At 35.0% G+C, this 27,581-nt stretch overlaps 1 protein-coding gene across 3 annotated transcripts; it reads right to left on the reverse strand.

Annotated features, from left to right (window-relative positions):
- LOC127539322 (probable polypeptide N-acetylgalactosaminyltransferase 8) lies at positions 1 to 27,581 on the reverse strand. Of its 3 annotated transcripts, XR_007947903.1 has the most exons (12): positions 27,377 to 27,581; positions 20,255 to 20,558; positions 19,462 to 19,628; positions 15,028 to 15,211; positions 13,326 to 13,514; positions 12,888 to 13,002; positions 10,862 to 11,047; positions 5,533 to 5,670; positions 4,934 to 5,029; positions 3,899 to 4,066; positions 2,289 to 2,371; positions 369 to 465 (listed from the first exon to the last, which is right to left on the reverse strand). XR_007947903.1 is itself a non-coding variant. In XM_051963476.1 (11 exons), exons 1-11 carry the CDS (start codon positions 27,414 to 27,416, stop codon positions 325 to 327), a joined length of 1,728 nt encoding a protein of 575 aa, XP_051819436.1. In that variant the 5' UTR covers positions 27,417 to 27,569; the 3' UTR covers positions 1 to 324. The 3 variants fall into 3 exon arrangements, 2 of the variants coding, with proteins under 2 accessions (XP_051819436.1, XP_051819437.1); XM_051963476.1 differs by lacking the exon at positions 2,289 to 2,371 and having other exon boundaries at positions 1 to 465; positions 27,377 to 27,569; XM_051963477.1 differs by lacking the exon at positions 2,289 to 2,371 and having other exon boundaries at positions 331 to 465; positions 3,903 to 4,066.

Here is a 27,581-nt window from a genome sequence, read left to right on the forward strand (position 1 = left end):
TTTTGCATTTCAGTGAATCTTTAACAGAGAGTTCTGGAATGGATCCTAAGGCATTCTTTGGATCATAGGAAAACAAAGCATTCTTGGCCTCCTCTAATCCCATCACAAGCTGCATTTCTTTCATTTAACATTCATATAACTCATTTACCACTATGACATTCATTTTCCATCACATTGTCAACAATACTTTTATTCACATATAGGAAGATGGCATCCTGCTCAGAACAGATTTGAAAGCAGAGTCTCCTCATCAGGGACATGTGTCTATCCTTAAATCCAGGGCCTTATGTTATTACTTCCAGCTCCATTCTTACTGAGGGAACTTTAGCTCTCCCAATTTCTGACAGTATGTTGGATACTCCATTTTTGTCCGGTGCATCTCTGGAGGATAAGTACATGGGAAACTGGGGAACGCTTACTGACTTCTAAGCATCGATTAGTGTACTTGTTGGTGATTGATGCTCCCTGGATAAGAAGAGACAAGAATCAATAACACTGAAATATTCCAGACCTCCAACTCTCCTTTTCCCATATCCATGGTCACTACTATGGCTAAAACTGCTTGTAAGAGACTCGCACATTCCCTAAGATGTTACTTTAGATGAAATTCAAATGGAGAAGAAAAAATTCCCCAGTACATTCACTGTGGGTCTCAAGTGAGTCAAAAGCTTCTAGTATATAGATGTTCCAAAAGAGCCAGGGATGTGGAGAGATGGAAAAAAAGAAGTGCTGACTTCAAATTATAATATGAACCCAGCCTGATTCTGAATCTGTAGGTAAGCAGCTTCTGAGTCTGCCTTAGTCCCAATATTTTAACTACCCATAGTTCTCTGACAGAGGCTGAAAAAACGCTTCTTTAAAATGATCTGATCCCCCATAACTTAGTCCAGTGGTTCTCAAACTTTTGTTTTCAGTATCTTTATCCTATTAAAAATTAGTGAGGATATCTCCAAAGCGTTTTTGTTTATCTGGATTATATTTATAGACATTTACTATATTGGAAATAAAAACTATTTTTGAATTTGTAGACCCTCTAAAAGGATTTCAGAGATCCCCAGGATTCTCTAGACCATTAGTGCTTATTGTGTGCTATACTAAGCACTGAGGATATAATAAAAGGTGAAAGATAATCTCTCCTCTCAAGGAGCAGACATTCTAATGAGAGATGTAACATGTAAAAAACTAAATAATACAAGAGATATAGATCTTAGATGAGCAGAATATCAAACAGGAAGGAAGTTAGGAAACAAGAAAAGAACTGCTGCAGAAGGTAGGATTCAAATTTATTCTCTAAGGAAGCCAGGGGAACTAAGAGGCAGAGGTAAGGGAAAACATTTCAAGCATGAGGAATACTCAGGGCAAAAGCATGGAAAAGAGAAATGGATGGAAGATTATGATGTAGGAACTATAGCTGGATCATAAAATGCCTGAAGGGGTGCTGAAGAGTGAGAAGACTGAAAAAATAATAAGAGGTCAAATTATAAAGATGTCAAATGTCAAATAGGGGAAGGGAAGAAGGGAATAAGCATTTATATGTCTCCTACTATGTGCCAGGTACTGTGCTAAATGCTTCACAAATAGTCTCTCATTTAATAATTACAACAATTCTGTGAGGTAAGTGCTATCATTATTCCCATTTTACAATTCAGGAAACTGAGACAAGCATGGTTAAGGGACTTGTACAGAATCATACAGATAGTAAGTGTCTGAAGCTGGATATGAACTCATGAAGATTCCCTGGTATTAAACTAGATAGTCTCTAACCTTCCTTTCAGCTCTAAATCACTGAGCTTATGATCTCATTCTATATTTGGTTGTGGATTTTTTCTTCTCCCATAAATCACAAATTTTTAAAGACACAGAGAGCTTCTTATCTTTGTACCCCCATTGCCTAGCACAATGAGTCCAATATAGTAAGTCTCCAATCAATCAAAAATCACTTATTAATTGCCTACTATATTCTAGGCACTCTGCTAGGCACTAGGGATACAAATTCAAAGAATGAAATTATTCTTATCAAAGAGCGTATATCCAAATGAAGAAAATAAATATGTATGTGTATTTGAGTATGTATTTGTTTTCTTCTCTATTTGAATTTATATAATATACAATTATACACACATGTGTATATGTTTATGTTAATTTTATTACATATATAAACTTGTTATAGCACACATACAGAATAAACAAAAATAGAAAAAATACAAAGTAATTAAATATTAGATAGAGAAGGAGGCAAGACGGGAACAAGTTCTTGGATTGAAAAAACTTCATGCAAAAGATGGTACCTGAACTCTTGAAGAAAGAAGAGAAGGAATTATATTCCAATTGTGGTAGAGTCATACAGGTGGGTGGATAGAAGGTGCTATGTCTGAAATAGAAAATTACCTTGGGATGAATGCAGAGTATAAGTAGGGGATATATATGTGTGTTTGTGTGTGTTTGTACATGTATGTGGATATAGATATAGATATAAGAAAGATAGAACCAGATTGTGAAATGCTTTAAGAACTCGGTAGAATAAATTATATTTTATCCTAGAGGCAACCACTTGCATTAATTGGATACAGGAGTGAAATGGTCAGTTCTATAATTAAGAGAAATTATGTCGGCAGCTATATATAACATAATACATAGAGGTTTGAAACATGAAAATTAATTAGTAAAATATTTCAATAATCTACGTAAATAGATTTCTCGTCAAATGCAGCAAATAGGTCCATGTTTTAGAAGAAATGTCTTCTTGGTAAGATCCAAGATGTGTTTATTCTTATGTGCATTAGAGGTGCAGTACATGACTAGGTCATAGGATTTGGAGAGACCAAAGAATTGGGAGGTTAAGGAGTTTCAAAGAACATCAACATAAATGTTGGGATCCTTTAATATGAGGTCGGAGTTAGAGAAGAGTGGAAGATAGCCAGAGCAGAAATACTTGAGAAAGGAGCACTAAAAAGTATGTAATTTATTTGTGGGATTAAAAGGATCTATATTTAGGCACTTGGGACAGCTGGGTAGCACAAAATATAGATCGCCAGGCCTGGCACTGTTTTTTCATCAGTAAAATGAACAAGAGAAGGAAATGGTACCCAGAAAACCCCAAATGGGGTCATGAACAATCAGACATAGGACTATAAAAAATGACTGAACATAGGCAATTAAATTTTTACAGCAAAAAGTAGGACTTTTATAGTCATAACTATCAATTTCTCCTTCATGGTTTGACCTCCCAATCTAGTCTGTCAGAATTCTTCCTGAAATGTCTCCAAAACATATTCCTTGTAAGTGAAAAAAATATCACTCACACACACACATACACACACACACAATCAAAATTGAATGTTGCAAAATTTACAAAAATTAATCAGTAACTCAAAAGAAGAAATATTAGAGAATACTCCCAATCCACTCCTTTATAAAAGTGGGAGGTGCATAAGTATTGTACATATTTTCAGAATTTTTTAACATATTAATTGGTTATGTTAATTTTTTCCTTTTATTCTCTCTTTAAAAATACTTTTTGTTGTATTTTGTTGTATTAAATCACTCTCTGGGAGTAAAAGTAGTTCTATAGAAAATTTTTAATAAATAAAAATAATATAAAAAAATAAAATCTTTTTAAAAAAAAATAAAACCACTTCCACTGTGATCTCCTTACTTGAATTTCTTATCTTCTCATGCCTGGATTACTTAAACACCCTCCTAACTATTTCCACATACATACTCCACCCCACATGCATTATTTCCTCTTTTCAATCCAAGCTATAAATAACTATTTTCCTAAAACCTAGATTTCATCATGTCACTCAAAAACTGCTTTAAAACCATCAATAATTTATGTTCTATATATCAAATCTAAATGGCTTGTCCATGCATACAAATAAGACAATATTATAATTACTTGCTTAAAATCCCAATACATGTACATCCTTTTCAGTATTGCTTCTTGACATGATACTAATTCTGGCTTCCATCCTTCTCCAGGATCTGTTAAGCACCGATCATTTGAAAATATTTCTGCATGTAGCTGTCCAACATACAGTTCTCCAGTCAAGTGGTAGTATACAAACTGAAAAGAAACAGAGAATAGATACTATTATACTAGAAGAGATAATACATATATGCCCTTCACTAGAAAGCTCTCATTCTGGACAAAAAATAGAACTACAATATATTTGCCTATTCATCCTAGGTTCTCCACATGAATCTGACAAAATCATTCTATCATGGTCTGGAGAAGGTCTTCACTGATTTGCTAAGCAACTGGTTAAGTGTACTTTGTACAAAGTGCTATTTAAAGTATAGATATTGAGTTTTAAAACACCCTGGGGCAAAGGGAAACTAAATTTGAGGATGAATCACTGTTTATGTCAATTTGTATATTTTGCTGGTCCCAATCTGTGCTTTATCTCATAGTCAAATACCTAGATATAAAAGATGCCAGCATGGAAATCTTACCATATACCCTGTTGCTATACATATACTGTGGCCCCCCTCACTTTCCAGTTCTTGTTTAGGGAACAATAATCTAATCAATAATCAAGAGAATCACAAACTACTGTTTCACTCATAGTGCCTATGATTAGACTCATGCTTCTCCCTCCCCACCCCCCACCCCCCACCCCCAACTACTATTTCCTGACATTTGCTTTATTTCCCAAGTAGCATGTAAGCTTCCTGAGGGCAGGAAGTCTCACTTTTATATTTATATGCCCAATATCTAATCCAGGATCTGGCTAATATTGCTTATGGAGTGACCTTTGCTTATGGAGTGATCTTTTGATTTATTGATTTCCTTCACCCTGCATGTTCCCTCCCCCCAGCCCCAAACCAAATTCCAGATCCCTTCAATCCTGATGAAAACCAGTAACACTTTCAAGAGGCTGAGCCATAATAGGTTGCAACCTATGGTGGGATGTTCATCTATGAAGAATACCTGTTGTTTGAATCCATTGCAAATATACATGACTGGTGTGTTTCCTTGGATGTTTCCCTGGTCCAAGCAGATCATTTTATTCACAGAATTTTTCATCTGTAGAAGAAAAAGATGCCATTCCTGGTGAGTATAGACAGGAAAGAAATAATACTGTCTAGAGTTTTCATTCTCATACTGTTGAGTGAGTAACAAGAGGAAATCTAGCTAAAAGTCAAGAAAGATATGGGGGCCAGAAACAATTTTCTAGCTTTTGAGAAAGATACAAGGTTGTTAACAGAGTGTTGCTGGATTGGTGCTCCCATGTCATGGGAATATTCACTTGTCCCCAGCACCCACTCCTAAAGGCATTCTTGGGAAGATATCTTTGCTTAAAATTAGATGATGGATATTTCTTAAACAAAATCCTAGGTAGCTGGGATACTAAAGATAAAAATGTGGGGCCTAAGGCAAAAATGGGAGGTAAAATAGTATTCTTAAAAAAGAAAGGAAATCCTGATCATGGAGGCAATAGAGTACTGATAATTAAGTAGAAACTTTAAAAAGAAGATCAAGAAAATAAATTAAATAATAGAGGAACGTTTGGGACTTTATATACTCACAGATCCATAGCCAACAATGTTCTGAAGTGGCATAAGATTTGGATAAACATTCTTGAGGTACCAGTCAAAATTTTTACACTTCAGTTTCTTGCGGAGTTCTATCCTAGAAGACACCTCTCCAAAATCTATTCCATGATTCTACAAATAAATAATATGCCTCAGAGACCTACTCATGCCTTCAAATACATAACCCCTTGATCCCTATCAGGATTAGTGGTCATTCTTTAAAGCAAATGAGTATTTTTCAGGAGTTTCTGGAGTTTTTCTGGGAAGAGGGGAGCAGCAGTAGCTTGTAGCCTTGAAATCCATGTCAGCTCATTTGACATCATGAATATTTGCCACATCTGCTTTGGAGAGGCCATTCTACATTGCTCATAAAGCTTCATGTCCTTTACCTTAAGAAAAAGCCTGTTTTTCTAAAGATCATTCCATAAGCAATGGTCACAATTTCATTCAAGATTAAATAAAGATTAGAGCCATATTGCTCACATGTTTTAAAAAGGCCACTAGTTATCCTAGATTCCAGATTCACAAATAACAAATTTTGGCTTTCATTTTAAACCTCTTTCTCTCTTATTTCTTCCATCTCCCATCTTCAAACTCACCAAAACCCAAATCCTTCCAGATGATAGCATCAGAGGCCATCCTTTTATTTTCTTTCATGAATAACAATTCATTGATCCCAGTGAGTATGGGAAAACAGAATATTCTTTATTCCTTATTGCCACTTCCCAATTCTCTCTATCTCTACTGCCATCACTTAGCAAACTCTTTTTTTTTTAAGATGTTCTATCCAAATTTATCACTGAATCCGGATTTTGGTGGCTATTATCCATGGACCTCTAGGACATATTCTTGCTTTCTTAGGGAGTTTAGTAGCTATTTTAAAATCTCCCTCTCTATTCCAAATTCTGTTCTCATACTAGAGGAATTCAATAGATAGAATGATACTCCCTCAATTTTTTTTCATCTATTTAATATTTAATTTATAGAATTAAAAAATATTTCCATAACATAGTACAATAAAAAGATGACTGCTCATGAAACTGCAACTCTATTGTGTACAATTTGCTACTTCTTCAATCATCTCATGACTGATACTTCTACTTTACCTCTGCTAACATAATTTTAATCTTGCCAGCACCTACACATTTCACTTCCACATTGAAGTACTCGAATAGTAATAATCTTTTATCATTCCATCTTTTCCTATACCTTCTATTCCTAATCCTATTCTTCATTTTAACTATGACTTCCAATACTTCCAGTATTTCCATCCCTCAGCACTTTCTCAGACTATCACCCTTACTCTAACTATATACTCTTTTCCCTTCCTACTCTCTACTCTTTGGTGAACCATTTCAACTTTATGCTATCCTCTGCTCTCACATCCCAATTCCTTGTTTCCTTGTTCTGTGAACTTGCCAACACCCAAATTTGGATTATTTCATCATTTACCTCCCTTTCTTATGCTCCTGAATGGAGTTTGGAAAATGACATGAAATTGTTGATTGGACCCACTACAAATTTGTGTTACCTAATCTCAACTGCTGCAAAGTAAACCTTCTGCTCCTCTTTAATTTGTTCTCATTCCCACAAGAACTATTCCAAGTATTTGTATCCCACTTTATATCTCCCACTTCACTTCATATTGACCAAAAACTCAAAAAGCATAAAGTTTTACCGAGAATTTTACTTCATATCCTTCATATCCTTCAGATGTCTTCCTCCACTAACTTATTCTTCTCTCACACAGAGATGACCCTTTATCTTGCAAAAGCCAATTCCTCTACATACATCTGTGATCTCAACCTTTAACAAATTCTTCAACAGATTGCTCCCATAATCATGCCCATTCTTTCTCTAATCTTCATTTTTTTCTCTACATACACCTTCCTTCCTTACTGCCTATTAAATTTTCCAAGTCAATTCCATACTTTAAAAAAACTTGCCCTCTCCAAATCCTATCATCTGTGCTAACTGTGATCTTATATCTCTTATCTCTAGTGAGCTAACCCCTAGAAATTGTCTTCTGTATATTTAATGTTTTCACTTCTTTTCCACTCACTTCCTTTTTAAATACTATTTTATTTTTTCTAATTATATGTAAAATATTTTTAACCTTCATTTTTACAAAATTTTGAATTCCAAATGTTCCTCCCTTTCCTTTCCTAAAACAGTAGCAATTTGATATAGTTTATATATGTTTTTACTCACTTTCTTCCAAACTCTCTGAAATTTGGATTTTGACTTCACAATTCAACTGAAACTACTTTCTCCAAAGTTACCAATGATCCCTTACTTGCAAGTCTAATGGTCTTTTGACAGTCTTCATCCTTTTTCATACTTCTGAAGCATGTAATACTTCATTACCTTCTCCTTTTGAATATTCATTCCTCATAAGTTTTTGATTTTCATGTGTGTGTGTGTGTGGTTTTTTTTTTTTTTTAACAACACTATTCCCTTTTGGTTCTTTTCTTAATGATTTGCTCTTTCTCAATCTCCTTTACTGGATATTCACAATTGCATATTAAATATTTCACATGAGTCATTAGATATTCCATAAGCATTTCAAACTCAACATATTAAAACCAGAACTCATTATCTTTCTCCTAAAACCTATCCCTCTCCCGAACTTCCTTAATTCTGTCAGAGGAACCAGGCTTGCAATTTCAGGGTCATCCTAAACTCCTCACCCCTGCTCTCACTTAACCACACAAATCCAATTCGTTGTCAAATATTCTTTCTACATAACATTTCCTAGATCTATTCTCTTTTCTCCACTCACCTGCTCATCACTTGAACTACTAAAATAATCTAATAATTGGCTTCTCTGTCTTGAGTCTCTTCACACTACAATACATGCTTAACACAGTTATTTTTTCTAAAGCACAGATATAACCATATCACTCACAAACACACATCCACATACACACATTCAATAAACTCTAATGGCTGCCCATTACTTCAAACTTCGGTTTGGCATTTAAAGTTCTCCATTTCTGCTCCCAGCTACTCAGGACTTTCCTTTTAAACTTACCTTCTATGTACTATGTATTCTGTACAATGTACTTGCACATTTGGCTTTTATATATGCATGTCATCTCCTCTGCTAGAATGTAAGCTTCTTAAGCATGGCGACTGTTTTTACTTTTATCTCCTAAATTCAGCATTGTGCTCAATTTATTTTTACCTTCACTTAGAATAAACGCTTTTAGATGGATGGATGGATGTACGGACGGACGGATGGATGGATACTACTTTATGGCCAAGTCAATTCAATCTTCTTGGATATCAGCAAGGGGTAAGAAAACAAGGCATGACTTTGGAGTGCAGAAATTCAGCATGGAATTTTCAAGTTACATGGAAACTAGTTGAAATTCTTAGATAAGTTTTGTGGTTTTTTTTTTTTTTTTTTTTAATTAACAAGCACACATCAAGTAGTAAGCCAGAAAAGCCTAAGCTTTATTGTCCTTGTGTAAATGAACATTTCTGTGTCTGCTGATTGGGGAATGGCTAAAGAAACTGTGATACATAAATATAATGTGCTATCACTCTACTATCATAAATGGAATGAATACAGAAAAGCATGAAAAGAAAAGCACACAATGACACAGATAAAATAATCAGAGTCAAGAAAGCAATGTAAATTGAGAATAACACCTCCACCCCAAAATGAAAAGTGAATGCTGCAAAATTACAAAGAATAAGTATAGCTTATAAGAAGAAATATGAGCCTTTTTTGCAGAGGATGGAGGTCCAAAAGAGTTGCTCATTTACACATACTATTAGATTTTTTCAATATATTGATCAATCATACTAATTCCCCCCCTTCCTTTTTTTTCATTTTAGTCCTTAAAAAAAATTGTCTTTATTATGTGGGATGGATCTTTGGGAGAAGGAAAGAATATCAAAGAAAACCATAAAAAAGGACATTTATAAAAACTAGTTGTTTAAACTGGTCATAATAATATATCTTATTATCAAGTTTAACTCAATCAGTAATTGTTTTTAAAGTTGAATATCATTATTTATGTAATTTAATTCATTTTATCTTCTCATATGTGAATTTCTAGGTGTGACCATTCTTGAAAAATTGGTTCACTATAGAGGTAGCCATTCTTAATTGGGGGGTCCATGAATTTGTGGGGGATTATATTTTTATAACATTTCAATACTATTTATTTCCTTTGTCTTTTTAAAATTTATTTGTTATTTTAAAAACATCATTCTGAAGAGTTCATAGACTTCACAAGATTGTCAAAGGGATCAAAGAAACATGATAAAATAGTACCTTCTCCCCTTTATCTACTATAGATGAAGACAAGAAGGATCCTCCTAAGGAGGAGAATATACAGTTTTCCCATTGTGCCAATGTTTTCAGGGGATAATGAATAAATGATATTTAAATGATATGCTAGCAGCTAAGAGGTGCAGAGACACAGTGATAGGCCTGGAGCCTGGAAGACTCATCTTCCTAAGTTCAAATCTGGCCTCAGACACTTATTAGTTGGGTGATCCCAGGCAAGTCATTTAACCCTGCTTGCCTCAGTTAAACTGGAGAGGGAAATGGCAAACCACTCCAGTATCTTTTCCAAGAAAAGTCCAAAAGGGGTCACAAAGACTTGAATGTAATTGAAATGATTGAAAAACAACAAACAATATATTAATAATAATCTATTACCAATATTTTAGACTGTGCAATGGATTTTGAATAAGGAAAATATATATCCAATATAACATACATTCCCTAAAAACATTACCTTAACACATAATTCACAGCTATTCACTACAATTTCTAGCTCTCCTCTCAATTTGATTTTTTTTTTTTATCTCATCAGATCCCATTCCAAAATTTTCTTTTTCATCAGGTAAAAGTCATGGTACTCTGAATATGACAAATAGACCTTAGGGTAAGCAGATTAAGCCCATTAGATCATTGATACACACACACTTCTGAATATGACTAGTGACAAACAGTAGCCTGCTCCAAGTACAAATATAGATACCAGGCAGCTTTTATTTTGGGACAGTATAATTCTTGAACCAAACTAGCTATTCTCATAAACTGGTAACTAAATAATAATGGCAAATGGCAGAACTCTGAATTTCTGACCTCCTTCATAATATCATTCATAGGAAGACAGGGCCTGCTTAATAACCCTGTGGATGTCTCAGAGTTGATACCTTGTCACACATAAATGTGAAATCAATTATTCCATAAGATGGTTTTCTGGAAGAGGGAGAATATCCCACAAATCTTGCTCATGCCTTTTCACTCTTTCTACCCTTCTGCTTGTCCCTACTTATTTTGAATTTCATTACAAACCTTCAAAGGCAGATTCCAAGCTAAATACACCATGTATTTGTAGTTGTCCATCCAGATTTCAGCTACACGAAGAGCGTTGCGTTTCATGAGGGGTGAAATAATCAGAGAATAGGGTTTGTGGGCTCGTTGAAGGTGAGCAATCCGAGAACATGGTAAGATCTCAATTTTCCCTCCACACTGCCATGCCTACATGCAAAAAACAACCATGTATCCACATGAGGTTTGGTAAATTGCAAAATATATTGTTCCCCCAAAAAAGAAAAAAAGTATGCAACAGAGAACAAAAGAATAATCTATACGGAAGCAAAGAAAAGATGAACATTCTTAATATAATTTCTTCTACTATTATACATGCATTCTTAAAATGGAAACTTATTGTTACAGATTTTGAATCTTCTCTGAGGTTCTGTTGGGCACATGACAATGTTTTGTTTCCTTTTGGTTTTTTTTCCTACTCTGTCTTTCATTTTTCTATTCTGTTTTTTCTTATTTTATATTTATTTCAATAAATACAATTTTTAAAATATATAAATAAAAATATAGTGTCCAAAACAAGGTTACATTTAAGTACCATTTAGTTTTAAAAGTTTTCATTCAAATTCCACTTTTAAACTTTCTCTTGTGATGCTCTTCTAGAAAAACCTATCCTATAAATCTTTTCCCTCTCTTTCAAACAACTCATGAAATCCTTTCTCTTGCAAGAAACTTTTCCTCATTGATAAGAAAAAAAGATCCCTGTTGATCCCTTCTAGTATCAGGAAAAATACAAAAAGTGCAGGTTATCTCTGGCTTATTTTTAAAAAGTCTCTATGAGATGATAGAAAAGTGGTTCTGTACTGTCTTTCAAATAATCATTCTTCTTGCTTTCCCTTGCAGATATGCCTTTATATTTGACCTATAGATTAATTATATCCATATGGAACTTCCTACCTATGGTACTGATTTGACCTGACCCACACTTTTTCATTCTGTGCGATTCTTATCTATTTTTCTATATAAATCCTAGTCTAAGGAATGATATCATAAGATACTGACAATGTAGGATACATACATAACAATGTGTCATGTGAGATAATTAAGAAGCGCACTAATAATGCTAGTCCTTTTGAATTTATTCCAATGTATATGTACACACAACACACACACATACACACACACACGTAGCTGGAGAAGTGCACTCAAACTCTGTAGGAACTCTCTCAAACCAATAATGGAATAATGGAGAGGGCAAAAGATTAAGTTCTGGATTGAAAGTTCTAGGTGAAAGAGGAAAGTGTAAAAGCTGACTTGAAGTTTAATATTAAAAAAATCTCTAAAATCTTGGCGAGTGCTTCCATCACTTCCTGTAAAATAGATGCAGAAGAAATGGAAGCAGTGTCAGATTTTATATTCTTGGGCTCAGAGATCACTTCAGACAACAATTGCAGCTACAAAATTGAAAGATTCTTGGTCACTTGACAATATGAAATTTGTCCTAGTTTCTACTACTAGAAAAAGGGACTTTACCCAATGATTCTAAACTCCATCTCCAAACTCTCTCATCCTCATTTCCACAACTGATGATCACTTAATGTCTCTAGGTCTTTCTTATTTTTGTTATCTATAAAATGAGAGCATTGGATCAGATGACTTCTGACATCTCTTTCAGATTTCAATCTATGATACTTTGATACTAAATTCAATTCAACAAACATTTAAGTATCTACAATATACAAGATACTGGGTAAGTTGTACAATTTATAGGACTAGATAAAATAACAAAGTACATATGAAAAAATAAAAAATATTAAAGAAAAGTGTAAGGAAAAGGAAAAAGGGATGGTAAGAGGACCAAAACTTAAATGCCATAAAATAACTATAAAACTATCTAACACTTAATTAAAAATGAAAGAATGCTAATGAAACAGATTATTCCCAACTCCAATCAAATATATATTATAGAATGCTATTTGAAAAAATTAAATGACAGTTTGAGCCCTGTCGAACTGGAGTTACAACAGAAACTGAAAGAATAGAAGAAATATACCCTCAGGCTCAGTTCTACATTTTCTCCTCCATAAAATAGCATCCCGGTATCTAGGAATCCAATCTTCTCCAAGAACAGTCTGTTTGCAGCAAAGATACCCATGATGGCAGGACTCCTGAATGAATACATAAGAGTCAAAAGTGGTATTTCTCTTCTAAGGAATGAGAAGGTTGGGATTTAGATGTGGGGTGTGGGAAACAAGGCTGGTATGGGAGAAGGTAAGGAAAATCTGACTAGAAAATTAGTATCTTGGAGATCTTTAAAAACAAAATAAAACAATTTAAGGTCAGTCCTTCCCAAAGTCAGTGAGCTGGACCGCAAGTTATCTTGAAGGCCCTGCATAACTGAAGGAGCACTGATGGTTGGTTAAACCAAACCCAACTTTAGTATTTCCACTTCCCAGAGAATACCTTTCTTTTGTAAATTCTCCAGACTTACTTTATTGCTATAGTGTTATCTTTCGAGTTGACTGACATATAGTCATAATGGCCAAACAATTTCCAGCTAAATCCCATAGGCATCAGTGGAGACTCATTCACTTCCAAGGTATCAAAAAGAATATTGTCAATTATGGGTGACACAATCACAGTGTGGTCTTCCCGAATCCGAGCTAGGATGGGTTCTGCCCTAGGATAATATGAGAGAGACAGTTTATATTATGGTTAGAAAATTCAGTGAGGTATAATAAAGAGTAAAAAGGTATCCTAAGCTTCCACTTTTGTACTTTCTCCTACCATGCAGTTCTGGGTATGAGCCAGGATATTCAGGCTACCAATACAAAAGCTGACTCAGGAATCTCTGAGATCTTAGGTCATAAATTTAAATCAGGACCATGGATTGCCTGAAGATACTCTGCCACAGCATAGTTGATTCTCATAAATCAGATTATCCCAATTGGGCATCACTGGTAATATCTTAGATATCAAGCATTCAATAGCTATCTTGTAACTCTATGAGATAATATACAAATTATTTATCCTTCTCCAATTCAAACTCAGGAAAAAAAAAAGATTTTGAAAAAGCATTTAGTCTTGTGAACTAATCTGAAGAAGTGAATTAAATGTTGGACTTGTAATAAAAAAGTAACAGGTTCAAATGCCACTTTGCATATATAATATCTGTGTGACCCTAGCAAGTCACATCCAACCCCATTAACAATAGAAAACAACCTCCTCAATCCACCATATAAGATCATAGATTTAGAGTTGGAAGAGACCTTAAAAGACAGTGGTCTCATACCTCTCATTTTATAGATGAAGAACCTGAAGTTGAGAAGTTAAGGGACTTGCCTAGGGTTATCTAACTGGGTTATCCTTTTTAAAAGTACAACACTATTAGACAGAAAAATTGGAATGCAGAAAATATAATGTCTCCAACGCTCAAGGTGTGCTGGAGTTACAAACTGGAGGACTAATATATTACCTATTAGAACAAAAAAAAAAAATTGAATAAGACTTAAGGACACATAGTTCTTTCTACTCCCACACAACTCCTGCTTAACTGTCTCTGTTCTCTCATTCTCTGTTCTTTGGGGCAGAACAGTTTCTCATTGGCAACAGCAATCTTCTGTTCTCCCCTTTAACAAAAGGGTACCTGTATATATGGTACCTGAATGGAAGCTGCTGTTAATCTAACTCCATTTTCTTTCCAGAAATACTGGTATTCCTGTCTTTATGTTAAAAATTACATTTTTAATTTATAGAAGTTATTTTTGATGATTTGCACTTGGCTGAAAATTTCTTCTAAAATCATATAAAATATCAAGTCGTTATTAAGTACTTTTCTCCTTCTCTTGAGCAACATTATTTGTTTATTCAGTGTATTTAGAAGGTTCAGATAGACAAAGGTCCTATCATCCACTGTTTACTGCCATAAGAGATATTATTGGCTGTAGAGTAGTTGGAATCTAAACTTCTTTCTCAGAGCAGTGTTCTTAATTCAAGGGTGATTCCAAAGGCAAGCACAGGGGTTGCAAGCCTTTTCCATGAAGAGAATTGTAGTTTTATCCAGGCAAATCTCATTTTATAATGGAGATAATAGGAATTTAATGCTATCTTATATCTCTACTCTATCTTACCCATGAAGAAATGTAAACCTAATGACTTCTATTTCCCATATGGACAAACCCACAGCAACTTACCACTCAATATTCACTTCAATATGAGCATCCAAGAAGATTACTATGTCTGCCGTGGCAGCTTGACTCCCAGAGAAGCGAGTGGAGGCTACCCCCTTCCTTTCAGTGTGTCGAATCAGCTTCAGCAGCCCAGGATACTTGAGATTGTAAAGCTGGATCTGTTTGTCTAGATTTACCTTTAGGTCCTCTGTCAATCAAAAACAATCCTTACAGAATTTCTGGATGCAATAATATTACTTCTAATGAAGGATTTTCATGCAACCATGATATATTTTCACATAATACACGGTCATATATATACAACCTACACAATGAAAAACAAAACTGATTCCTATGATACCAACCTGCCAAACAACATTTCTACTGTTAAACCTCTCTACCTCTTTATACCAAGCAAAGGCAGCTAAATCCTGACAAGTCTATACTCATGTATGTTTATATAAATCTATCCTTTTCTTTTAGGCTGGTTTAGTTAAGTGGATCTGAATAATGTACCCTCTCCCCACCCCAATTCCACTCCCTCAACTCCCACCTTATAACCAAGTAAAAAAAAGTCTTTGTTCATTCTTATTTCAGAATGAAGAAATCAAATCCATGGCACACAGTGCTTTTGGTCTGGGGGTAATTTAGGATGTCATTCCCAATAGTTAGAGATATAGATTCCCACTTTCAAGGGGCTGTAGCCTATGAACAATTGCTGATCTATGAGAGGTATCACAAAGAAACTTATTGGGATTGAAGACTATTCAAGGATTTTATCATCTAGTGAAGGAACTAAAGCTACAGTGATTAGTTATAAGTCACTGTTTAAGAACTTTCTGTCTTTTTGGCAGCTAGATGGTACAGTAGACAGTGTATTGGATTGAGTTTGAATTCCTGCCTTGGCTACTTACTAGATCTGTGTAAGATCTTACAAGATTTTGGACAAGTCATTTAGCTTTACTTTATTCATCTGTAAAATAGGGATAATCATAGCATCTACCTCAGAGTTGTTATGAGATCAAATGAGATAATATGTAAAACAGTTCACAAACTTTAAAGTACTATAAATCCTAAGTATTTTTAAAAATTATATAGTAACTAAATCCCTCTCCTGGATCACTGTTTTGTCATGGCAGAGGAATTTAAATGGTTCAAGAAACTATAAGTTATGCCCTGCAGTGATACCTAAGACAGACAGATCATAGAGAAAAGTTCTGGCAAAAGGTGATTCATTAGAAATGGAAATGGCAAACCATTTCAGTATCTTTGCAGGAAAATCTCAAGGACCATTTTAAAGGATTAACAGATATGACACTGGAAGATGAGCTCCTCAGACTTGAGCAAATGGAAGCTAATGACTTTATGAGAAATCAAGATACAATAAAGCAAAACCAAAAAAAGTGAAAAAATAGAAAGAAAATTGTGAAATACCTCATTGGAAAAAATAACCTGGAAAACAGATCCAGGAGGGATAATTTTAAAATTATTGATCCACTAGAAAGCTGTGATCAAAAAAAGAACCTGGACATAATTTTCCAAGAAATTATCATGAAAAACTGTTCTGATATTCTAGAAACAGAGGGTAAAATAGAAATTGAAAGAATCCACCAGTCACCTCCTAAAAGAGATCCCCAAATGAAAACTCACAGGAATATTTTAGCCAAATTCTGGAACTCCCAGGTCGAGGAGAAAATCTAGTAAGCAGCCAGAAAGAAACAATTCAAGTATAGTGGAGCCACAGTCGGGATGACACAAAATTTAGCAGCTTGTACATTAAGTGACCAGAGGGCTTAGAATGTGATATTCCAGAGCAAGATTACAAGCAAGAATCACCTACGGAACAAAACTGAGTATAATCTTTCAGGGGAAGAGGTCAAGCATTTGTGATGAAAAGACCAGAGCTAAGAGGAAAGATTGCTTTTCAAATTCAAGACTCAGGAGGAGCATAAGGAAGTAATCAAGAAAGGATATCATAAAGTTTATCTATTTATATTTCTACATGGAAGAATGATATTTGTAACTCACTAAAACTTTCTCATTATTAAGAATGGATATATGGACAGAGGGCACAGGTGTGAGTTGAATATCTAAAAATGAAATTAAGGAGTGAAAGAAGAATGTACTGGGAGAAAGGACAATGAAAAAGTGGAATATAAATTATCTACCATAAAAAAGAGGGGAAAAAAAAGCTTTTACAATAAAAGGGAAGAGGGGAAGGAGAAGGGAGTGAGTTAATCTTACTCTCATCAGACCTGGCTCAAAGAGGAAATAACATATACTTTCATTATGGGTACAGAAATCTATCTTACTCTGCAAGAAAATAGGAGGGAAATTGGATCTGGGAAGAGGGGAAGGTGATAAAAGGTGATTGGGGGAGGAAGTGGTCAGTAGCAAAACATTTTTGAGAATTAACAAGGTGAAAGGAGAGAAAGAATAAAATAAATGGAGGGGAAAAATACAGTTAGAAGTTGTAACTGTAAAAAGAATTTTGGAGCAAGTTTCTCTGATAAAGCCTCATTTCTCAAAAATATAGATGGAACTGAATCAAATTTATAAAAAATAAGAGCTATGTCCCAATTGATAAATGATCAAAAGATATGATCTATGCCCAAAGGGCTATAAATTCAAGCACAACCTTTGACCTAACAATACCACTACTAGGAATGAATATCAAAAAGGATTTTTATTTTTAAAAAAGGAAAAGGACTTATATGTACAAAAAATGTTTGTCGCAGCTCTTTTCTCAGGGCAAAAAACTGGAAACTGGGGAGATGTCCATCAATTGGGGAATGGATGAATAAATTGTGGTATGTGATTATAATGGAATATATTGTTCTATGGAAAATGATGAGCAGGATTCTCTCAGATTAAAAAAAAAAAAAAACACCTGGAAAGTTCTCCATGAACTCAAGCAAAGTGAAATGCTATACAAAGTAATAGAAATATTCTGGAATGATCAACTGCTATTTATTCTCAGCAATACAATAATTCATGACTACTCTGAAGGACTTATGATGAAAAATCCTATCCATATCAGAGAAGGAACTGACTGTGTCTGAATACAAATTGAAACATATTCTCTCTCTCTCTCTCTCTCTCTCTCTCTCTCTCTCCTCCTCCTCCTCCTCCTCCTCCTTTTTCTCCTCCTCTTCCTCTTCCTCCTTCTCCTCTTCCTTCTCCTCCTTCTCCTCTTCTTCTTTGCCTCCCTTTTTCCCTCTCTTTCTCTCTTATTTTTCTTGAGATATTTCTTTTTTGTTAAGATGGAAGATCTATGTTTTCTTTCACAACATGATTTTTATGGAAATATTTTGCCAAAAAAAATACCCAGTAACAACATTATGAGATGATCAACTGTGATGGAATTGGCTCTTTTCAACAGTTGAGGCAATTCCAAAAGAGCTGGGATGGAAAGTGTCATCCATATCCAGAGGGAGAACTATGTGTTCTATGAATGTAGATCAGAGGATAATATTCTCACTTCTTTTTGTTGTTGTTGTTGTTGTTATTTGCTTGCTTTTTTCCCTTATTTTTTTTCTTTTTTGAGCTGATTTTTTTTTTCCCCTTGGCATCATGAATATGGAAATATTTAGAAGAATTGCACATATTTAATCTCCATTGGATTGCTTACTGTCATGGGGAGGAAGGAGAAGAAAGGAGAGGGAGAAAAATTTGGAACACAAGGTTTTGCAAAGGTGAATGTTGAAAACTATCTTTGCATGTATTTGGAAAAAAAATAAAATACTATTTTTTAAAAAAGGAAAAGATTGAAGGCAAAAGGAGAAGAGAATGGCAGAGGGGTAAGATATTGTCAAGGAAGCAATGAATATTAACTTGGATTGACTTCAACAGATAGTGGGAGACAGTGCTGTCCATGGAGTCACAAAGAATCGAATATGACTGAATGACTGAATAACAGTAGAAATTAAATGAACAACCAATCGTTCGTTGGTATAAGAAACAAATTATAAAAAACAAAAAACCTCTATCCATGAGAGCTGACACTTTTTGTTGTACCCTATAGCACTAGAGAGTTGTCGAGAACATTGAGATTTCTAGGATAGCACAGTCACTGTTTGTCAAAGATAAGACTTGAATCTAGGTCCTCACTTTAAGATAAGTTCTCTAATTATCCAGAGGCCATATTGCCTTTCTTTTTTTGTTTCTTGATTTGTTGAACAAATAATCTGTATAACTCTTTTCTAATTATGTTGTTTGTACTCCTTTCCTGGGAATCCTGATTGGCAAGTGACCAGTTCAATACCTCTTCCCTTATATCTCTCCCCTTCTGTAAACTCCTAGAGGATCCTTCCCATAGATAGGAATTCATTAAAATGAACTCAATATGAACAGGTACCATTACATATTCACATTAGTGTTCTCTATCTCCCCAGCATTCTCTTTTAGCTAACTCTAGTTAATTAGTTCTAGCCCTTTCCAAAGACAATTTTCACTTACCATTTGAGCTAAAATCATCCACAAGGATGAGCTCTTTCAGCAGGTGAGAAGGGGTTCTATGGATGATACTGGTAATGGCCCGTTGTAAAATAGACAGAGCTTCATCCATAAATGAGATAACAACACTGAGGGTTGGAAGTTGTTGGGGGTACTTCTTTTCAAGACACCTGTAAAAGATCTTGTAATTTTTATGTAATTTGGGAGTTTGGAGGCACCTCCAAAAGTCATCTAATTCATCTCCCTCAATTAAAAGGCATAATTGAATAGTATCTCAGTCATACAAGCACAATTTCTATGCATTTCTAGATAAAAAATTCAAACTGTGACAGCCAAGGAATTTGTCTATATGTTTTTGCTAATCTAAATCTCTCTGGTCATGAGGGAGAGATTATTTATATTTCAGTGGATGTTTACTTTCCTTTTTTTTTTTTTTTAACATATTTCCACATTAGTCAATTTGTGAAAAGAAACAGAACCCAAGAAAGAAAGAAAAAACAACAACAAATGAAAATAGTATGCTTCAGTCTGCTCAATTTCAGAGATCTTAACTACTCTAAAATCTCTGTCACCTTATGAATTTTCCGTATTTTTCTACCTTCTGTGTAATTTTGAAGGTAAATCTTCATTTACTCCTCACTAAAATAGGAAACAAAATAGTTCCGGGATAACCAGAGGCCATGCTCTACTACTCTACTTGTTCTTCAAACCATTTTCTCTACTTCCCTAAAAATTTAGCCGCTAATTAAAAAGAGGCTGCTTAGAGATGGGTAAACCAATACCATTTCTAATGTACCTGAGAGGACGAGTGTCTGGAATGGATCGATTGAATGGCAGGTGGTCACTGAGGTAAGCATTGTAACCATACAGGGAGAAGAGTATGAAGGCTTGGATCTGCTGGGCATTGGTCAAGTTATCGCCCCACTTTTTGAAAAGAGCTGTATCTGGGAAAAGCTTCCTCTGGAGCTTTCTATGTGTTCTGGCTTTCACAAATGCTGAAACACCATTCCTTCTAGTCTCCACCTTCACTGGAGACTTGTTCACAGCTTTGGCCTGTATCATGTCTTCATATATCATAGCCTTTCTCACGGAGTTTTCAGCTGATGAATAGGAAGAAAAACAAAATATTCAGGTGAACCACAATCAAATAAATGTTTCTATCCCTCTTCTAGATTCATTCAAAGATCAAGAGGTCCTTGCCTCCTGAGGAAATGAAATATTCCTTAAAACTGTTTGGATCCATGCCCAAACCTGCTCTGATTTGTATGTCATCCTTAGAGGGAATCTATTAGATGTCTAGCCTTTATCTAGCAAGGAAAATCACATTAACGAATGTTAGTATGAATCAGCTAGGAAAATTTTCACCTGGACCAAGGCAAAAGTCAACTCACTTGAGGTTCAGTCTTGGATAGAGAAACAAGCTGAATAAAATATGACTTCAGACTGAAAGGATATGAAAGAGAACTGGGGAGTGGAAGAGAGTTGAGGAAGTATTCCAGGAAGGTTCTGCTATCAAGATTTCATTATCTAAGGCTCATGAACTTTTAAATACATTTTTATAACTGTGATTCAAAAAAATTAGCTTTCCTTTGTGAAGCTATGTTCTTTATGTATCTAAAAACATTATTTTAAGAAGGCTTCCCATAGGCTTCCCTAGAATGCCAAAGAGGGTACAACAGGAGGTTAAGAACTAGATTTAAATTTGTTGCCCTGGGCCAAAATCCTACTATACAAAGAGCTCCACTGTGTGGAATTTGTGCCCATCTGCATGCTTTTGTGCACACCATCATTTATACTTGGAATGCATTTACCTCTTAGCTCTCTGTCAGTTGAAACCTTACTTATCCTTCAAGATTCAGTTCAAATTCTATTAAATAATTTCAAGATGTTGCTGCCCCCTACCCCAGTCAGAAATAAAGATAACAGTTCCACACACCTATATAACATTTTCCTCATGATAACCCTATGGTAGGCAATAGATGTATTATAATATTGAGAGAAAGAGAGGGAGAGAGATATAAACAGACAGAGACAGAAAGAAGCAGAGACAGAGAAAGAGAAAGAGACAAACAGTAATAGAGGAGAAAGAGAAAGAAGTAGAGAGAAGAGAAAAACACAAAGAGGAGAGACAGAGACAGAGAAAGAGAGAGACAGAGAAGAGAGAGAGCTATATACACACATAATATATACATATACACATACTTCACATACACACACACATATATACATATATACATGTGTGAATACACATAAACACACATATACAGAGGAGAAAATTAAGGGAAACTACTACCTTCCAATTCTTACTATTTTACTATTAAATCAATCTAATTTTAAGAAAGAACAACTAGATGACACAATAGATAGGGTGCCAGGACAAGAGTCAGGAAGACTCATCTTTGTGAGTTCAAATCCAGCCTCAGATACTTCCTAGATGTGTCCCTGAGCAAGTCACTTATCCTACATGTCTCAGTTTCCTCATCTGTAAAATGAACTGGAGAAGGAAATAGCCAACTACTCAAAATCTCTGCCAAGAAAACACTAATGGGATCACAAAGAGTTGAACATTACTGAAAAACATCTGAACAACAGCAAAACTGTTAGGAAGTTTTCCTTATATCAAACTAAAAATATATCTGCTCTGCAATTACTCCTAGTTGTACCTTCTGAAACCAAAAGAGCATGTCTACTGTCCCTTTTCCACTAATAGACTTTCAAATATTTGAAGACTTTTATCTTGTCCTCCCTAAATCTTTTGTTCTCTAGGTGAAATGTTCCAAGTTTCTTTCAATCATCATATAGCATAGTACCTAGACCCCTAATCAGTCAGACCCCTAATAAACCACTGTAGTTTGTAAATATCTTTCTTAAAATGTGGCACTTATTTAATATTGTCTTATTTATACTTCACATAAGTTACCAGTCCCCTTTCATAAGAACCACTGAGTCCCCATGACTCTTTCATGTCCCACTTGGCCCTAAAAAAAATTGGAACCCACGTATGCAAAAATGTTTGTAGCAGTCCTTTTTTGTAGTGGCAAGGAACTGGAAACTGAGTGGATGCCCATCAGTTGGAAAATGGCTGAATAAGTTATGGTATATGAATGTTATGGAATGTCATTGTTCTATAAGAAATGATAAGCAAGCTGCTTTCAGAAAAGCCTGAAAAGACTTATATATACTGCTAAGTGAAGTGAGCACAACTAAGAGAACACTGGACACAGTAATAGCAAGATTATACAATGATAAATTGTGATGAATTTTGGCTTTTTTCAACAATGAGGTGAGTAAAGAAAATTCCAAAAGATTTGTCATGAAAAATGCTACTCACATCCAGAGGGAAAACTATGGAAACTGAATGTGAATCATAGCATAGTATTTTCACCTTTTTGTTGCTGTTGTTTGTTTCTCATGTTCTTTTTTATTTTATTCTGATTTTTCTTGTGCAGCATGACAAATATGGAAATATGTTTAGATGGATTGCACATGTTTAATGTGCATCAGATTGTTTGCTGTCTTGAAGAGAGAGAGAAAATTTTAGAACATAAGGTTTTGCAAAGGTGACTGTTGAAAAGTATCTTAGCATGTATTTGAAAAAATAAAATACTATTAAGAAGCAAAATAAAATTTTAAAAAAGAAATAAAAAAGAAGCAAATAGATAAGTGGGTCCAAGATACAAGGAGTTATGTGACTAGCTGTCAGGTCTAGATCAATCTCTGTCAAACTACAACAGAATGGATGGTAACCAAAAAGCAATCTATCATTACAAACACAAGAAACAATCTGAAAGAATTAAGACCAAGAGATCAGGATGAGAACAGAAAATGGGAAAACTGAATCTTGAAAGGATCAGAAAGCCTGTGTCTGGAAATATAGTCAAAATGCAAATGGTGGATTGTAAAACTAGCTAAACAAACATCAAGAATTCTGACTAGGGAGTGCAAAGATCCAGAAACCTTGACCAGAAAGGTGAGCTGCAAGCCCATTTTAACAAGGAAATCTCTTTCCTTTTCCTTTACTGATAGAGAAAGATCCAGATAAGTCCATAGCATATAAACTGCAAACAAGGGTTCATCTAGCTTGGTTTTTAAAACCTTCCAATGTGAGGAACCCTTTACCTCCCAAATTGCTCCCTTTTTATTTTAATACAGCTCTAGATTTGAGCTTCTTTTTCTAGATCTTCCTCTTGAGTTCAAAAAGAACAGGTCTAATTTCTCTTCCAGTTGATATCCTATTAAATACTTAATAGTAACTATAACTAGCATTTATAGAACATCTGTTTCATGCCAGATATTATGTTAATTGTTTTACAAATATTATATGTTCAATGTTTACAACAACCCTGGGAGGTAGGTATTGTTATGACCTCATCTTATAATTAAGAAAAATCTAGGCAAACAAGGCAAAGTAACTTGCTCAGGGTCATACTGGGCCAACCATCTGAGGATGGATTTGAACTCAGGTCTTCTTGACCCCAGGTCCACTTTATTCATTGTGCCACCTAGCTGCCTCTACTTGAAGGGTACCAGGTACCCTCTAACTCTTATCTTCCACATGCTAAAGCTATCTTCAACTATTTTTATGTAATATGATCTCAACACTACTATCCCAGTTGCTTCTTTGGAATCTATCGATTTCTTCCCTAAAATGTTGGAATCAAAAACAATAACAATATTGTATATATCAGAGCAGAGTGCAGTGGAACTTTCAATCTTTAGTTCTGGACACTACATTTCCTCTTAATACAGTCTAACATCACAGTACCTATTTTAATACACTATCAACTCACACTCAGTTTGCAGTCCACTGAAATGCCAGATTTTTGAATGGGAGAATGAGTGAATGAGCTGTAGCTTGTACTTAAGAAATTGACTTTTTAAACATTTATCTCAGTTAAATTTTATCTTATTAGATTCAGCCAAAATAGTGTCAAGTTGATTTTTGAGATCTTTTTGTATCCTGACTCTGTTATTCAAAGTGATAGGTATGCCTCCCAGCTGCATCTTCTGAAAATTTACAAGCACACCATTTAGAGGTAGCCAGGTGGTGCAGTAGATAGAGTACTGAATCTGGAGTCAGGAATACCTGATTTCAGATATGGTCCAAGGGTCCTCAAACTATGGCTGCAGACCAGATGTGGCAGCTAAGGATGTTTATTCACCTCACCAGGGCTATGAAGTTTCTTTATTTATAGGCCCACAAAACAAAGTTTTTGTTTTTACTTTAGTCCGGCCCTCCAACAGTCAGAGGGACAGTGAACTGGCCCCGTATTTAAAAAGTTTGAGGACCCCTGAGTCCTAGACACTTGCTAGTTGTGTGAATCTAGGTGAGTCACTTAAATTCTCAGCCTTAGATTTTTCAGCTGTAAAATGTGGATAATAAGAGCATTTACCTCACAGGGAACTTAGCACAATGTCTGGAACATAATAGGCACTATAAAAACACTTAGTCCCTTCCCACTTATAATCTTTGTTCAAGTCATTGAAAAAAAATGGAAGAAATTGAAGAAAAAAAATTCAAATTACCAAAGACCAAGCACCTGGATCAATTCAACAGAACTCCCTCCACAAGGTAGTATCTAACCATTAATCAACAAATTACTTTTTGATTCTGGCCATTCAATCTGATTCAAATTCATGTAATTTTGCCCATGTCTAGACTCTCTCTCTCCAATTTCTCCCCAAGAATACCATGAAAGACTGTGAGGTGATTTGCTAAGAATTGTAAAGAATTTCCCTGTAGTCTATTTGAGGACAAAGATACAGAAGAGACCTTAAAGGTCATCTAGGCAAGGGGACTTCTTAAACTTTTTCCATCCATGATCCCTTTTAACCCAAGAAATTTTTACATTTTTATATATTTTTACAACATGAATATACAAATCAAGCATTTACTGACAATAAGTCATAATTTTATAACTCCCACATTTAGTTACAAGATCCCAAATGGGGTTGCAACTTACAATTTAATAAGCTTTGATCTAGTCCAACTCCCTCATTTTATGAATAAGGAAACAGACTTTGAAAAACCAAGTGACTTTATGTAAGGTCACACAGAGAAGTAAATAGTGGAGCTAGAATTCGAATCCCAGGCCTTCAGACTCCAAATCCAGAATGCTTTACATTGTTCCATGCTACTCACCAAAGGTAGAAAATAACCCCAAGATCAGAAAACTATGCATATAATGCCCTAAGCAAAAACAAGGATGTTTATAGCAAGTTTAAGAAAATCATCTTATTAGTTTATTTTGTACTTGGAATGTTTGAGGTATTAATAGGACATCCAAATGAAAGTGACCAACAGGCTGTTAGAGATATAGGAATGGAAATGGATTCAGACTAACTTATGTATGTTTAGGAGATATCTCTATACAGATAATTAGATGCCTGTGAGTTTATGAGATTACCAAAAGAATGTAGAGAGAGGAGCCATAGACTTGGGTGACCCCCCCATGCTTAGGGGGAGAGAAACAATAGATGAGGCTTACAAAGAGAAAGAAAGGCAGGAGGAAAACCAGAGTCACAGAAGTCAAAGGAGAACAGAGCATTCAAATTTTCTCAGTTGTTAGTGCTCTCTATCTCACCCAAATTAATTTGTTCATATTATGAATTTACTTCTCTGCATATAGATTCTTTTCTCTGAAAAATTGTAAGCTCTTTGAGGTCAGATGTTGTCTTGTGTTTTTGTATCTCCAGTGCATATGGCATAGTAGCCAGCATCTATAGGTGCTAAATGATTGCTCATTTAATGAATGAATGAATCGGGAAGACTGCAGACTTTATTTAGGAACAACCCCCCCCATCTTTCCCCTCACCCCCAGGAATCTGGAAGTTCCCCAATTGAGATATTTCTATCTGAAGTATCTACTCATAATCTAGCTCTGAGAACCCCAGGAAGAGGAATATAGATCAAGCATCCTTCCATACAAAGTATGGACAAAGTCAGCAGAATATGAGCATAAAAGCCATTAGAAATCACAATTCTCTAAAAAAACAATTACCACACAATGGTTACCACTAACCCATCTTCTTGCAGCTTCTTCCCACTAGTTTTGGGTTCCTTAGACCAATTTGAGTTACCTTGAGGATGATTCCCACACTTTGCTGCTCCTGGTACAAACAATATACTAAAAGGATGATGAGGAATTGATTAATTGGATGTGTTCCAAAACCTCTCTTCTAATCTTTGGATACATTCTATTCAATGAACTGTAATAATTCCCCATTTCCTCCAAAACAAAATATCAAATCCATGTCATTCAAAGCCCTTTATAGTCTCACTCCATCCTAAATTTCTAGTCTTTTTTACACTTTACTCTCCACATCAATTGCCATATACTCTCTGCAGTCCAGTGACCTGTCTTTTTCTTGGCTCTCACACAAAATACTCCAGACTTTGAGCATTTTTAACTCGTTGTCTTCATGCCTAAAATTCTCTCCCCTGTAATAACCATTTCTTGGTTTCCTTTGAGTCCCAGTTAAAATCTTACTTTCTGTGAGAAGCTTTTCTTGGTAATCCTTAATGGTAAAAACCTTCCTTTTATATACCCAATTTATATCTTATTTTTACAGTAATTTTATCTACCCTAGAAATTAGCCTAAGGAATCCTTGAAAGCAAGAGATTTTTTCTTTCTTTGCATCCTCAGCACAGTGTCTGATATACTGTAGGTGCGTAACAAATGCTTGTAGAATGACTAATTAGTAATTGTAGCATTTGTATATAGTACTTTTTACATTTTCATATAGTACAATTTGTATTTGAGCAACTAGAGACCAAAAATCCATCTTTAGGCACATTTTAAAGTATATTCCATGACTGCCAATGCCCTCAGCGAAAATCCTAACCACAGAAACACTAGATATACCCTCTATTTGATTCTTTCCCATAATCTGTGATTCAAAGAAGTCCAAACCTACCCAAATCACTTAATATCATCCACTGAGATTGAAGTTTCATTGTTGAATTGTCCCTTGAAGAAAGTAGATAGGTCTTCTCTTCCCTTCCAGGTATCTTAATCTTTAGCTTTTGGATAAACTCCTTGTTAGAAAGGAAGAAGATGACATGTAGAACAAAGAGCAGAGCCAGCCCCAGAAGGAAGATTTTTAGAAGCTTCCCCAGAAA

The sequence above is a fragment of the Antechinus flavipes genome, chromosome 5 (assembly GCF_016432865.1).
Source record: "Antechinus flavipes isolate AdamAnt ecotype Samford, QLD, Australia chromosome 5, AdamAnt_v2, whole genome shotgun sequence".
Lineage (NCBI taxonomy): Eukaryota > Metazoa > Chordata > Mammalia > Dasyuromorphia > Dasyuridae > Antechinus > Antechinus flavipes.

Excerpts from the sequence above, each read along its gene's own strand:
- LOC127539322 (XM_051963476.1), bottom strand. The coding sequence starts at position 27,416 with ATGAAACTTCAATCTCAGTGGATGATATTAAGTGATTTGG. Across the intron at positions 19,629-20,254 it reads CCAGACACTCGTCCTCTCAG|GTGTCTTGAAAAGAAGTACC; the intron begins GTACATTAGAAA and ends GATCTTTTACAG. Across the intron at positions 11,048-12,887 it reads ATGTAGAACTGAGCCTGAGG|GCATGGCAGTGTGGAGGGAA; the intron begins GTATATTTCTTC and ends TTTTGCATGTAG.